General features: G+C 35.8%; 2 protein-coding genes across 2 annotated transcripts in view; both read right to left on the bottom strand.

The window, feature by feature from the left end:
* Positions 1 to 15,501, bottom strand: part of COL14A1 (collagen type XIV alpha 1 chain) — a 253,923-nt gene that overhangs the window by 63,907 nt on the left and 174,515 nt on the right. The gene's annotated exons all lie outside the window — the stretch shown is intronic.
* The window catches only part of MTBP (MDM2 binding protein), a 30,695-nt gene that overhangs the window by 9,289 nt on the left and 5,905 nt on the right, over positions 1 to 15,501 (bottom strand). Inside the window, exons 8-17 of the mRNA XM_075495195.1 lie at positions 15,352 to 15,486; positions 14,459 to 14,553; positions 13,612 to 13,684; positions 11,821 to 11,938; positions 8,993 to 9,166; positions 7,727 to 7,840; positions 6,208 to 6,372; positions 5,712 to 5,805; positions 3,530 to 3,685; positions 1,129 to 1,224 (exon numbers count right to left, since the gene is read on the bottom strand). Coding sequence (XP_075351310.1) covers positions 1,129 to 1,224; positions 3,530 to 3,685; positions 5,712 to 5,805; positions 6,208 to 6,372; positions 7,727 to 7,840; positions 8,993 to 9,166; positions 11,821 to 11,938; positions 13,612 to 13,684; positions 14,459 to 14,553; positions 15,352 to 15,486 — 1,220 coding nt within the window. The remainder of the gene's footprint in view (positions 1 to 1,128; positions 1,225 to 3,529; positions 3,686 to 5,711; positions 5,806 to 6,207; positions 6,373 to 7,726; positions 7,841 to 8,992; positions 9,167 to 11,820; positions 11,939 to 13,611; positions 13,685 to 14,458; positions 14,554 to 15,351; positions 15,487 to 15,501) is intronic.

The following is a 15,501-nucleotide window of genomic DNA, read 5'->3' as shown; positions in this document are numbered from 1 at the left end:
CACAGACCAACAGACAACAGCCAAGTGCTTTCTTCCCACACCTGGGAGGACAAATGTGCATTTCTCCTATCTACCCAGTTGCCTCTCTGTGCCTTTTGTTACAAATCTAAAAAGGCTACCAGGCTCATGAGTTACCACTTAGAAAAAGAGAAGAAACAGATCGCTGAACAGATGGAATGACTGCTTCACTTCCCTAGAGAATGTGGCTAAAATTACCAGATATTAAACATAGGCTTAACCAAACTATTTGTGCAGTTGACAGGAAAAAAATACCAGCAGTATCATTAGTCACATTCTGATAATCTGAAAATGCGATTTTAGGAGGCAGCAGAAATTTGCCTGAAGACCAGACTGCCTGTGCTTGGTATCCGCTGCATTTCTTAATATATACTGTGTTAAGACTAAGAGTCTGTCTACACGGAAGAGTTATGCTGGATTATCTACTCTAGCATTTGTGTATGTCCTTTTCCTCTTCTCCTCAATGATGATATTTATGTTTTTCTAAACAATTTTTATACAGCTACATTACATGATGTTTGCCCATTTGAAGCTTTGACAAACAACTAACACTGGCTGTCTGGGAATAAATAGATATCGGGACTAACCATATTGATCCTTTCGAAGATTCTTACCACTGACGCTTGCCTGCTGGTATTGTTTTCAGGTTCCCTGAACATACAGGTAGCTTCACAGCAGGTCTCATAAACCTTGTGACTATTAATCCAAAAGCGCCTACAATTTAATATCAAAGTAGAAACTACATATGTAGTTCATTCACTCATGTGCCGCTCCAGGGACTTGGTATGTACTAATGAACCCTCTTCCCCTTGCCACTTCTAATTCTGAATTAAATTTTTCAGAGACACTAAGAATAGCTACGGCAGTACAACTTAGAAAAAAAAACTTAAATGTTTTTACATTACCATCAAGGCAGGAGCATTGCAATTTAAACCAATGAATAAGATATAGGTAAGAAACGGAGAGGTGGCATGTGCAAAGTTGTTCCAACAAAGGAAAAGGATGCATAAAGTTTTCCATAATTAATGTTCATGTTGCTTGCAATGTTTCTAATTATACCTTGACTGGAAGCTGAAAAATGATTTGGGGAAAAGAAGCTCGGAAACTTACTCAAGTCCATGATAATGGCATCCAGCTGCTTTTTCAAAAGGCAAACCTCTGAGTTTCCGAGGAGTAAGCTCTGGTGTCAAAAGGAATGTGTTTTCACTGAAAGGAAAAAAATACAGATCTATTTTAACTAGTTACAGTCAGGATAAATTATACTTGCAAAAGTCAGAAACACATGCCTTGACATAGGAAGACCAAAACAGTTTGTCCTGTAGCTAAGCCCCTGGGGTACAGCATCAATGGAAAAATTAAATCTTTATTGAAGTGAGAATTTAAGTTCAACTAATACCTACTGAGCTATTATTACTACAGAAGCTCTTAGACATTTCAACCAGTTTAGAGGTCAGTGCTCCAAATAATTTACAAATAAAACCAGGCAACTATAACCCCATTTCACGATGGGGCACCTGAGTAATAGAATGAACTGAAAGGAACTGGGAACTGATCTCCCATTTCTCAATCCAGTGCTATAATCAGTGAATTCCTTCCCTCTAGCTTTAAGTTGTTGTCTCACCTAACAGTCACCTTTCCCAGGCTTCATAACTAACCACTTGTCTCCTGTGATATTTGAATTCCAGCTAGTATCTCTCTGCAACTATATCATATGAATGTATTTGAAAGTATTTCAACAGAATAAGCCGTAGCAAGACAGACAGAAAGAGCTTGCTGCCAGATCCTAGCATACTCTGTAAAGTCACATCCCAATTATCTCTAAAGAAGAGAAGAGATGAAGGCAAGATGTAGCAGTATCTGAAACTTACACATTGCTGCAAGTTTTATTCACATAGACTGTTTCTGCACCATCACCCTTGGAAAAATTAGCTGGGAAAAACATCCAGGAAAGATGTGATACTGAATCTAGCAAGATGTGATACTGAATCTAGCGGAATACATACATACAGTATAAGTCAATGGCAGACCTTGTAGCCTTCAAGCAAAAATATTTAGTCTGCTTTATTATCTAGTATCTTGATTTTGGCTTTATACTTCCCTTAGATATCCAAGATCTCTAAGTATTATGAGAAACACTCACGTTACAGTAATGTACTACAAAGCAAAGGTCTCATCATCATACTTCCTCATAGTAATTGGCAGAAATCCAAGCAAACTGGGGCAAACCCCCTCAAATTCAGACCTCACTCAGCTATAGCTCAAAGCAAATCATTCAAGAGAATCAAAGTATTCTATGCTATAAAGCTTCTCTGGAGGCATTTTAAAAATCAGGGATTAAAAAAAAAAAATTTGTAGTCAACAAATTATTCACTTCTTTCCCATACAATTAATTGGAATGAAAATATTTTACATTATAGCCAAAATTCTAAATCATCTGCACTCATTAACTAACAACTCTGTAGGAGACTCTCAATCTTCACTCTGTATTTTCTACCTTGCTTGAATTCTCCGCTCAGAACATCTTTAAGTTAGCTTCAAAACTCCAGTAAGTATTTTACAGAAGTCTCCAAAATCCTACAGAAGCTTTCCCTCTCACAAGCCCTCTTAATTTATTACATATAAGGAAGTTCAAAAAAGGATTGAGGGCTGTATCCAATAATTCCATTACACATTCTATTATTCCACATTAAAAAGGTCAACAAATATAACTCTAGTGACTGCAAAGATTGTCTTGCTTACCTAGTAGTCTATGATACACTGCACAAATAGTATAGGCTCTGCTTCTACAAACACTATCTGACTCCTGTATAGGTTGGCCTTACTCTAACAGATGTTCAGATAATGAAAATCACTCCATTAACTCCTTGTATCAATCTTCCTGCTGAAAAAGCAGTGGTTAGTACACTACTACTTACCACCAGACACACTAAGGATGAATACTTGCAAAGAAGTCAGAGTAGACAAGCTTCCTTTAAGGAGCACTTTACCACACATTGATAGGAATGCTGGGCCAGCATGACATGAGACAAACACAGTTAAATAGGCTCAGCTATTGCCGTTTTTACACTTTGTCTTCCCACCTAGTCTCCCCTCCACTGAATGACAGAAATCACACCAACGAAACTAAAGTTCTGCCACAGTAACTTCTGCTTTGCTAGAAATACTCTTTCGGAAATGGACATGTATGGTGGTGGCAGCTTGTAGCGTAGCCATTGCAAAGGTCTACTGGCACACTTTTGCGCATCAGGTGATTATTTTGTTATTTAAATGCATAGGACCAACATCATCATCTCCGGCTACTTCAGATTCTGAAAGAACTAAATAGCAAGATCAACCAGAGGAGCTTAACAGTTGATTTCACTGGCAGGCGTGTGGTGCAAGCATGTTGCAAGTTACAATCCAGTCAAATCCAGTTAGGGCATTCTGAGACTCTTCATTTGGCCATTTTTCACATTCCCCTACATCAGTTCTGAGTATGGTCTTCAGTGGTTTCAATATGCTGGATTCATACCGTTTGGGAATTTGTAGTGGCTGAAGATCACCAACTGGTAGCCCTTCTGGTGTGAAATATTTCAGTAATTCTTTAGCATCGAGCAACGTCAATGACTCCCGTTGGCTATCTTTATGCCCCAGCAATTGCTCAGATGAATGTGCAAACACAGAAACTCTGAAAAAAGGAAAAGAGAAAAAAAAGACCAATCTAAGATTTTTGTTTTTCTTTTCAGTGTAGTAATCTCATTGTATTAAAAAAAAAAAATCACTGCTAGTCTGGAGCAATTAAACGTATTTCCAAAGTAAAATGAACAAGGTTGCTCCTTGAGAACATTTACACGAATGTTTGTGATAAAGTATATTTGATGCAAATTCCCTACCATCCTACAAAAGAAAATAATTTCTTCAAGATTTTATAGCTTAGGTATGAAATACAAGATGGGAAGAACATTATCCATCCCTTTTTTCCATTTATGGACCTGTAAGATAAAAAATTAATTCCTGTTTAAAAAAAAAAAAAAAAAAGAGAGAGAGAGAGAGACATACAATATGCAGCAAAGGAACCATAAAGCCACTACTGCATGCAACTCTCCACTCTTTTTTTTTTTTTTTTTTTTTTTTTTTAAGTGTCCTCAAACAAGTCTAGCAAAGTTCTCTCTTTTCTACTGTTAAGCAACATGCCGTACACTGATTCAGGATAAGCAGAAGATAATCAGTTCAGAATACAATGAAATAAACATTAACTGACTATGAAACAGAAAGAACCTTCAGGAAGCTTTTCAAAAGCTAGATAGAAGGAAGAACTTTACCTGTTTGAGAAACAAAACCAATAACAACAACAACAACAATGATAATAATACCCATCAGAAAACAAGAGATCTAATGTGAGGATTTCTGACATGCAGAACTCCAGTCTAGGCCATGGCCAACTATGGTATTTGAAACAACAGAAATGGGATGGAAATAACTAAGAAAAAGGCAGTAGGACACCAGGCTCTAAAGGTCTGTTAGAAAAAATGTTGAGACCTGTCCTGGTTTCAGCTGAGACAGAGTTAATTTTTTTCGTAGCGGCTGGTATGGGGCTATGTTTTGGATTTGTGCTGAAGACAGTGTTGATAATACAGAGATGTTTTAGTTGCTGCTGTACTAGTCAAGGACTTTTCAGCTTCCCGTGCTCTGCCAGGTGCAGAAGAAGATGGGAGGGGACACAGCCAGGATAGTTGATCCAAACTGACCAAAGGGCTATTCCATACCACATGACGTCATGCTCAGTATATAAAGCTGGGGAAGAAGAAGGAAGGGGGGACATTTGGAGTGATGGCGTTTGTCTTCCCAAGTAACCGTTACGCGTGCTGGAGCCCTGCTTTCCTGGAGATGGCTGAACACCTGCTTGACCATGGGAAGTAGTGAATTAATTCCTTACTTTGCTTTGCTTGTGTGCGTGGCTTTTGCTTTACCTATTAAACTGTCTTTATCTCAACCTTCAAGTTTTCTTACTTTTGCTCTTCCGATTCTCTCCCCCATCCCACTGAGGGGGAGTGAGCGAGCGACTGCGTGGTGCTTAGTTGCCGGCTGGGGCTAAACCACGACAAGACCCAGCAAAGATCATTAAGTCTTATATAAAGTGAGAGCTGAAATCAGTAGGCTGTATTAAGTGACATAAAGGCCTATAGGTTTCACTTAAACAGCACTGAAGGAAAAACAAAACTAAATATAAATTTCAAACATAAAACCAGTAGGATCTTCTACATTAAAATTACATGAGACCTGATACTATGTCCTGGCTATTTAGGAAATATGAGGAGATTAGAAACATGTTGTACATGTTGACAAAAACTGCTGTACTAACTTTATTATTTACACCCCAGGGCATGTTGGGAGGGGAAAAAAAAAGTTTTCCTACTATGGCTACTATTTTCTAGCAGTGCCATTGTGGTAATTTAGTTTTGGAACTATGTTACTTTTAGCTAACTTTCAGCTGTGTTTTGTCAATAAAAATCAAAACAATACTACTTTAAATATCGAGAAAATACATCTTTGGAAATGGACAGAAACTTAGTTTTAGCCTTAAGCAATGTTTCCTCTGAAAGATTATCAATATATTTGAAAACAGTTTACAAAATGGCTATCAACATATACAGTTTCTCTAGAGTGATGTTCAATGGCCACTACAAAGAAAATCTCCAGTATTTAACCATTACCTCATTTTTTGTTTGTTTTTTTCAAAGTTTTCCAAATTCTGAAGAACATGTCTTTCTGGCCACTCCAGTGGATTTGGCTCCATTAAATCAGAATCTGCAAGAAATACTTGGTGGATAACCCTTAATAGAAGTAAAGAATCTTATTCTTTAAAGAAATATATATATGTATATATAGTCTGGTTTTTATATATATATATATATATATATATATATTCCTTTATATATATAAAAAAGTATATGAATATAAGGAAAATGTGCCTTGTGCTGTGATCAGAAATGTTTTCTGCATAAATTTTTTTGCCAAGGAAAAGAAAGAAAATAGTTAATGCAAGGGTAATTTCAGTTTGCAAAAAAGGCTAGAAAGCAACTTTACTTTTCCTTCTATTTTTCCCTCTTTGGGTAAAAGACTCTCCTTCTTTTAGTAAAAAATTGACAACAGGTATGAAAATACATCAAAAGAGAATAAGCAGTGTATTTTCTAAGTAACAATACTTACCAGAAGTCACAGTGCATGACCTAGTTTTATTTGCAGCCTTCTGTAGAACAGGTTTAGGAAAACTAGTGTTGCACAGGTCCAAAATACATTCTCTTGTAAGTTCTAACAAGTTTTTGAACTCATCAGTAGAGATAACTGGAGGCTGCCTGGTCAATTCCTTTCTCTCTATAAAAAGAAAGAGAAAGAAAGAGAAGCTACTGCACCTGCTAAGTAAGAAAGAATGACTGGAGCCAGCTAAAAACCAAACAAACAAAAAAATGCCCACCCCAAAGCACTAACACGAGTAAGTTAACTTGACACTTACTATTGTACCCTTAAGCAAGGCATGGGTGGTTTGTTTCATAGGCAAGTGAAAAAACTTAGCAGTGAGAATAGCTGAAATCACATGTGAATCACCTTTTTACAGGCCTTTAATTTCTGTGTATGTGCATTTCTGAATATATCCAGGTTTGAATCCCCCAGAGACAAACATCTGGACTTGCTGAGCCTAAACATGAAAAGCTCCAGTCTACAGAGCCTCCTACCCACCTATTTTTACTGCTGTTGCAGGAGTGTGGCTCTCATATAACTGATAGCCTGTTCTGGTCTCTTTGGTCAGAATATCAAGGGTCAGGTAATTCTGATATGATTTAGGATGACTAACAAATCCCAACTGCTCCTATTCAGTCTTCATCCGAATGGAAATGGGTGACCCACTCAAAACAAGCTAAAACACAAGCTCTAAGGCAGCCCCAAGCTCAGGGTTAAAGTAGACAGGAATCTGAGAATGACTGCAAGTTGATGGGGGCGGTGCTGGAAGACAAGACTATTAGACTCTCTTAATTTCCTTAAGCTGGTATTCTGTTAATGACAATACACTTACATTACCTTCACAATATGCCATTTTCAATAATCTAGCCAATCTCTCAGAAGCAATTTTTGTTTTAATTGAGTCTCTTCAAGCGATGGACTTACACGGAAAAAATCAGGACAGTCAAATGTACTTCTCTGCAAAGTCATGAAAATCTAGAGGATGACCTTTCAGTTATTATTATGAATTATATATTATGACAAATGCAACAAATCTCCAATGCATACTTCTCCTCTGCTGTTTAAGACTTTTGCAAGAAAGAATTAAATAAAAACCCCTGAAAACTCCAAAACAGAATTCTTATTTTTGTAGAAGGCACATCCAGCAGTAAGGTTTTTTGGGAGAAAAAAAGCATAAGAAAAACAAAGCAGGGAAGAAGTTAATTACCACAGCATTATTCCAAAGGTAGGCTCAAACTTGCAGAGGATTAGTATAACAAACACCCACCAACTTTAAGTTCAGCATTCCCTTTTCATCAATATTTAAAATTCATTATCTGACATACAATCATGGATATACTACAAAAAGTTTCTTTTTAAAGCTCCGCTTTTTTCTTCACAAAGTGATCAACTCACCTTGGTTTTGTAAGGCGAGCCATCGCATTCAGTTTGAAATAAAGACCTTTTAAATACTAGTTTGAGAACTACCAGTGCTCTCCCCATTACTTACTGAGATATTCCTTCAAGGCAAATACTTGGAGAAAAGACAGGTTCTTTTCCCTCTGTACAATCTCCTCTCCACAAAAACGCGGCAGAGACTTGATAAAGTCAGCAAAACAAAAGCCTGTACAGATTAGGAGAAATCTATTATTAAGATGCTCTCACAGGACTTTGGAGTACTTCTTAAAAGAAGACATAAACACAGCAGACATACAAATTTAATATTCAAAGGAAACAACCAAACTTTCAAATATGGCTAATCATACAAAAAAAGGAAATTAATTACAATTGAATTAAGACACCAGGAGGATAACTTGGAATAGATGTCTCATCAGTATTTTTTAATTTCTGTACAAAACCAATATAATAACAACACAATTAGCATGACTGGCATTTAAAGAAGGTAAAAAGATCCTAAGTTTGATACCAGGAAAGAGAAGTTTTCTCCCAACATATGGTCAAGGACTTTCAGTCTTCTGATACCATACTAATGGGATTTTAATTAGGACAAATGGTAAGCAATCAGTCATATCGCACACGGATTTATTTCCATAATACGGAAATAAGAGGACAAGATGCAAGTCACTGTGCTTTTTTTCTTTGTCCATGTTATTGAGAGCAACTACACGAATTAGCAGAGTTATTTAGTACCTGTAGTTGTAACAGGACAACTACTCTAAGATAAATGTCTACGTACATGCTCTTACCTAGTGGAGCAGCTGATCATCTGCTAGCTCATATCCTAACCACTCTGCAGTAATATGGACATCTGCCAAGTAGCTGAAGACACGATCATGAAATTCAACTTGCCTGCTGGCCTTGCTGTTTTTATTTTAAATCATCAATGAAATAGGCTTGTCAACACATAATTGGCTAGATTTTAGGCATGGGCTGGTCAGTCTTTACACCAACAACACATACTTCTTACACTTTTAAGTTTTCACAAATTTGATTTGCATTAATATTACCTGGATGTCCCTGTACATTAAAACATTTACAACTAATCACAGTTATGAGAAATGACTGACTACAACATTACGTAGTTGATTTAAAAAATATGGTAGTAGTAAATTGTGTGAATAAATATGCTCTTACTATATTTTTTTATCAATTTGAAAAAATATTGCTGAAAGAATAGAGATATTCATCAAAATGTAATATTCCTCCTTGTTTTCTCCCTTTTAACACAGACTGGAATGAATAAAAGGAACATATAAATTTTAGTAGCATTTGCCTGCATTCAGATACTCTTAAATAAATAAGTAATAACTCTTACTTGACTCTGTTTCTTCTGCTTTTGTCTTTAGCTTTCCATTTACTGCAGCAAGAGTGGCCGTACCATTGATCTGGCTAGCTGAATGAATCAAGGTTGCTTTACATCCTCCAGAGCCATTGCCTTGTAGCAAGAAATAGTATCGGCAAGATTCTCCTTTCAGTTCAATTTCTGGAACTTAAAAACCATCAGGACATAACTGTGAAACACCCTCAGGAAAACAGCTTTAAAACAAGCTATAATCCGCCATCAAAATTCTTTTACTTGTTCTCTTCTGTTCTGTGAGAAATCTTACTAACATCTTTTTAGATGACACGCTAACTACAGCCAATATTTACCCCTTAAAAAGCTACAAACTGAAAAGCATGCAAAATAAATGAGCTACAGCAGCAAAGATGAGTTGGACTACGCTGCTGGCATAAAGCTAGCATGTTACCAGCACCGAAATCCTATGACTATAGCGAGAGCCAGCTTTTGAATGTACTTTGTAGTACATCTGGAAACTCTAACCACCAACCAAGAAGTTCTTTAATTGGTCTTAGTAAAAGGCAAGCCTTTAACTGGCAAAGTTACATTTCTACTCTGAAACAACGAAGAGTTAGGCAAACAGTCTGCTACATATCAAATGATTAGAGAAGGGTCTGTTCTGCTAGGTAAAACCAGGTATTTTTGCATCTGTGGACTGAAATAATGTTAAGTGTTCACTGGAAGAACATACATTTGTAGAAGAAAAGGAAATACTGTACACTCTCTTCCCAAGGAAGCTGCATTATTCATTAATAAGAGTTTCACTCACTGCTTTACACTTGTGAATAGCCTGGGTGAGAGATAAACACATTCTATTTTTAAACACTGGCATATAGTACGCAGGTTTGAAAATAAACTAATGTAGCACTTGATAGTAACAGTGAAAGGATGGGTTTGCTATCTTTTTTACACAGAAAACATTTTACACAGAAAACACCTTGGTAAATGTAGAAATTGAGAGAATGAATACTTCTTGATGTACTAAGTTTTAAAAGTCAAATCACTTAATTTGATAAGATATTTGCAGTACTGTCTCAATAAATAACTCAAGAAGAGCTTGATGTTTATTAGTATTATAAATTTTTGTTAGTAACAAATATAAAGTATTGCAGTGTTTCTTGAAAAGTTTAAGTTGGAAGGGGAAGGGAAGAGAGGGGAAATCCCACTACCTCAATATATAAATCCAGGGAAAGAGGAAAGAAAAGAACAAGAAAGAAAAAAATATTCCAGGCACATTTTCACTATTGTCCTGTTCCCCGTTCCCCTAGTCATTTGAAATATTTTCCTTTTCCAGTTTATCTTGGCATCTCAAAGCTGATTCCTCATGGGAAAGCTTTTATTTCTCATTTTAATCTTAATTAGTATTTGAGAACTACCAATTCAAAGAATTACACCTTCCTACAGATTGAAGAGATTAAGGATTTGCAAATCCATAATATAGTCAGATTAGTGGTAGCCACTAAAAAATAAATAGTTTTCAACTAAACCAGAAAATATGTTTAAATGGCCATGTTTCTTCTCCTATTATAAATGTTGCTCAAGAGGCCTAATAAGAATCTATTGTGTATTACTGATCACATTATAGTTAATACTTGTACAAAACCCTTCCACTGGAGCACAGGACAAAGATCTTGCAGACACTGGGGATCTTGTGCTCATTTGACTGCATCAGTAGTATCTCTCCAATACAGCATAAATGCTGCTGCTGTGATCAGCTCCATAATCACATCCTCTCTGTTCTACCACCTCCAAACACGCAGAGATCATTTTAAATCTATATACTGCCAGCACCGACTCCATAGAATTAAGCTTCTTGCCCTGTTATACAGCTCTTCCTAATTCATCTCAATTTTTTGCCTATCCCAAAACCTGAAAGAATATCAGTCTGTCAGCCATCCTCATCTGCGTACTTGTTTACAAACACTATCTTCAGCTGGCAACAGAAGTCACTGTTCCTTGGAATCTGCATGAATTATACATTAGACCACCGTATAAATAACAAAATCACATAAGAAGGCAGAATCCTACATCTTATCCTGTCCTAGATAAGTGCTTTAAGCACTGCGCTGTCACCAAGCTCCTTTTAAGCCTGATGTTTTCACGTCCCTACAAACCTCACAGTCACTACTTGTACAGTGCCTCCACTTGCAGGGCATATATACTGGCTGACTGAGAAACTCCACCCAGTCTCGATCTGCACGGATTCTGTTCTCTCACTTTCTGAATCGAATTTCTAAGCATTGGCACACTGCGTAAGAGGAGTCGGCTGCCATCAGTATAGCCCCATAAGGAAGAAGGAGCACATTCTCAATCACTAGTTAAGCACACCAGCTCTCAGGTGAACGGAGGCATCCAGCACTTCCTAATGTTCTGTATTTTCCCACGAAGAGGTTGAAATTAAATGCAAGTGCACTGAAGAACCTCTGGAAATGCTTAAGTGTGCATCTAAGTGAAGCACACTGGATTTCCATCTGCAGAAGCAAATCTCTTTGTATCATCACCTTAGAAAGGTGTGTGGAAGCTGGATCTTAGCTGACAGATAGGAGACAGAAATGGTTTAAAGGAGATGCGTTGTTTCCCTGAAGCTCACCATGTTATTTTCAACTTTCCTCTACAAGTCTGCATAGCTGAACCCACATTCACCAAAACCTTTTGTGTCAATGAGGATTACAATCACTAACTTAATTTCATTGGAGAAAAAAGGGCATCCCAAATGTACAGAAAAACCCCACCATATATGTATACATACACATATAGATATAACCACAACAAAATATACCTGTACTCATCTTCCCTTTACCTACCAGTAATGACCTTGGGTTTCCTAGCCATATATTCCTTCCATTTCTTGGTACTCAGCTGGGCAGGGGATGGGATCACTACACTGCTTACATTACACGGCAATGTAAATAAAGCTCCCACCTAAATAATGAGAGCAAATACAATACATGCAATATTACTGAAACCTATTTTACATTTCATTCTTGACCTACTGATTTGGCATTATTTCAAATGTACCTCAACTGAAGAAAAACATCTTACTTAACACTTCTGTCATTCACATCAATTGAAGTGGAACAGCGTTTGACACAGAAGCTGTAAAAATTGTGCTTATTTTTTGCTCCAATTGAGAGATCATTAACTGCTGAATTTCTGTTTCATATATAAAAAGGTATACGTTACCTATTACAAGTCTTTCAACAATCTGGCTAAAAACACTTCTGTAGACTAGTATCCAGAATGAAAAGAGAATTCAAAGATATAGTTGGCATCAGCGACTCTGCATTCCTTTGAAAAACATGTTATTTTTTTTCCTCCCAACGTATAGACCTTTTCACATAATCAGATACTGGACTATGTTAATGTCTGTACGTAAATTTCAGGCCGATAAGCACTAACAGAAAAAATGCACAAGTATTTGAATACTCAAGCGATAAAACAATGCTTTTACAGCTATTAGAAAAGCCTACAAATGTGTAATATTTCCAGTAGTAGAGTGAAAAAAATTCCATACGAGAAATTGTTATCTTGGAAACATGTTCAATTCAACATGTGCAGACTCTAAAAAGTAGCCTGAGAATGTGTTTCAACTGTTTTGCCTTTTTCTTTAAAAGAACTAGTAGAAATGCAAGCTCTTAGATTGTAAAAGATATTTGACCAAATGTTCAGTATCCTCATGTAAAGTGAAAATTACCTGGGATGTTTACCAATATAAACCTATTCCAAAAAGTATTATTGGTACAGCATTGGAAAAATTATTTACTTCTTTTCTGGCTAAGCATAATGGAGAATGGAGTGGCAGGGGAGAAAAAACATTGCTAAAAACCTAAATAACAAGCTGAAGATTAAACATACAGCTGCATAATGGAATACCAACTCCACAGTAAATAAATAACATAATTTAAAGAACATAATAATAAATAATAATATTTTAGATTATTAATAATACTCCGCATATTAATAAAGAACATTCATCATAATTGTATTAGTATTTTCACATTACAGGCTCTGTTTTGATTGGCACAGATTTATTTTACACACACTAGAAAACTTTCCTAAATAAGCATACATCATCTTAAAAATTCAGGAAAAACACCTTCAAACTAATATTGTGGCTATGAATAATCATAATATCATTCCAAGGGGGAAAAAAAACAAGGTAGGCTTGTAAATGTTTCAAGAGCTCTTTTTATCCAAAATCAGAATGGAAAAGCAGAATATGCAAATGCAAAATAAAAAAGCTTACCACTTCAGACTAGCTAGATACATTTTCTAAGCTGCACACATACCTGCCTTTTGCTAAAAAAATAGTTGAATTAGGATAGCACATAAATTAGCTGTCAGGATAGGATTAAAAGTAACAACGTGTTTTAGGAGATTGAAACTTATCTAAGGTAAAGAGAAAAACGTTCAATGGGCTTACGAATTTTCAGGACCTGTATAGCACACACCTTTAAAAGCCAAATTTGCTTTAGAACTAAACACTGAAAGAGTTTACAAAGAGACTAGGTTTAAAAATGTTATTTTTGTATCTTTTATAAGCAATATACATATTCTTATTTTTCTGCTAAACCTAAACAAAAAGAAGTTTTTACCTTCCCAGAAAGAGAAGAAATCTGGTCCAAAAGCAGCGTAGATGTCTCCTTGATACTCTTTCTTGCCAGGCTCCTGAACAGAACAGTTTAAGGAACCTCATCCTCACAAAGAATTGTATGCACTTCTATTTTATAAATCATAGTACCATCATATTTCAAGTAAGGATTCCAAGTATATAATATTTGATACTCCAGTACCACAAAATATATGAAACACCTCTCCACGTAAAGTGGTACACTTGGAAATGTTACATGATTAAATACACCACTGACACCTTTAATATAGGCCAGCATAAACAGATAATAATATATTCAAAATCCTGGCAGGCTTATACAGCCTAAGCTACTATTGTTACACCAAGACTAGTACCAAAAGTACATGAATTTAAAACCACTATGAATACACCTTGAGACCTCTGCAGCATACGCAACTGAAGACAAAATTCCTCTGCCATACCTTGCCACGGGTTTTGCGCCTACACAATAAAAACATGATTTGTGGAAAAATGTTTCTATATTGCAAAGCATATTATATATATTAATGAGTAAGGCTTGGGTGTTTTTAAACTTAAACACCAGTAAATATTTCTCTATTCTTTCCCCACAAATAGCATACACATCAACAGACAAAGTATATGTGCAATAATATAAAAAATAGTTGCTTATTGCTTGTGGAATTTAAATTTCAACATTAAAAAATCCAGTTGTGAAGAATCACTATTTCAGCAGGCTAGAATGGAAAGAGTCCTTGCTAATCCTCACGTGTTGCTTGCATGGATAGATCCTGATTGTTTTCTTTCTGCTATTGACCTTGGCATTACTAGTTTAGATCCTTAAGAAAGGATACAGCTCAAATTCCAGATCCGATATAAAAAAGGAGGGTAGATCAGAGAGCACCACCAACTGTAAAAATTCCAGTGCAGGACCATAGTAATGAAAAACCTGAGAAGAGATCAAATAAAAAAATCTGTAACACTATATATGATATTATCTCAGTAGAACTTCCTCAAGTGTTTTGCTAGAGGCATTTGTCTTACAAGTACATCTGAAAGAGCTATAAAGGAATATAAAGAGAAAAACATTTCACAATACCATATTAAACATAATTATGTAAAAACCAAGGAAGGTATTTAATTACGTTTAATAAAACTTACTTTCTAGAATGTCAACCATTGCATCAAATGGGTTGTAACTCTTACCCAAATTCAAAGAAAAATAAAATCTACCAGGAACAGACAAATGCAATCCAAAATGTACATATTTTAAACAATGAAAATAATAATCTCTTAACTGATATCAGTTTTCCATAAACACTCATTTTTGTTTTCATCAACAAATATGATTCTGGAGTTCCCATCAAATATCTACTTCCAGTGGAAAACATGAAACAGCAACAGTAATTTAAAAAAAACCAAACCCCACACTTTTAAAATAAAGTACAAAAGGTTAGATAAATACAGAATCACAAATAAATTACACATTTTGAGTATTAAGATTGAACAAAGTCTCATTTTCTATTTGAAAAAAATTTTGGTATCACATTCCTAAGAACAGATGAAATTTTAAGGACCTGTTTTGAGAACACACATGAACAAAAGTAGTATTCCGCAATCTTATGCACTTACTACTTTTATGTTTAATTTTCAATTCTGACTAAGGTTTCCCCAATTACTAATTTTCTCAGGAAAGTAAAACAGATTAATTCTAGTGGCTCAAAGAAAGATCAAGAATAATACTTGCCTCTGGTAAAGCATCAGTATTCCTCGATTGTTGCTCTTTTTTAACAGCAAAGCAAGAACTTAAATGTGAAGTGCTGAATGTCTTTGCTGAAGTGCTCTTCATACAAAATTCTGGAAACCTAACTTCTGATCCAAACTGGAAAGAAAAAAA

Source organism: Mycteria americana, chromosome 2 (genome assembly GCF_035582795.1).
Source record: "Mycteria americana isolate JAX WOST 10 ecotype Jacksonville Zoo and Gardens chromosome 2, USCA_MyAme_1.0, whole genome shotgun sequence".
NCBI classification, from domain to species: domain Eukaryota; kingdom Metazoa; phylum Chordata; class Aves; order Ciconiiformes; family Ciconiidae; genus Mycteria; species Mycteria americana.
This window is presented reverse-complemented; position numbering and strand designations above follow the sequence as displayed.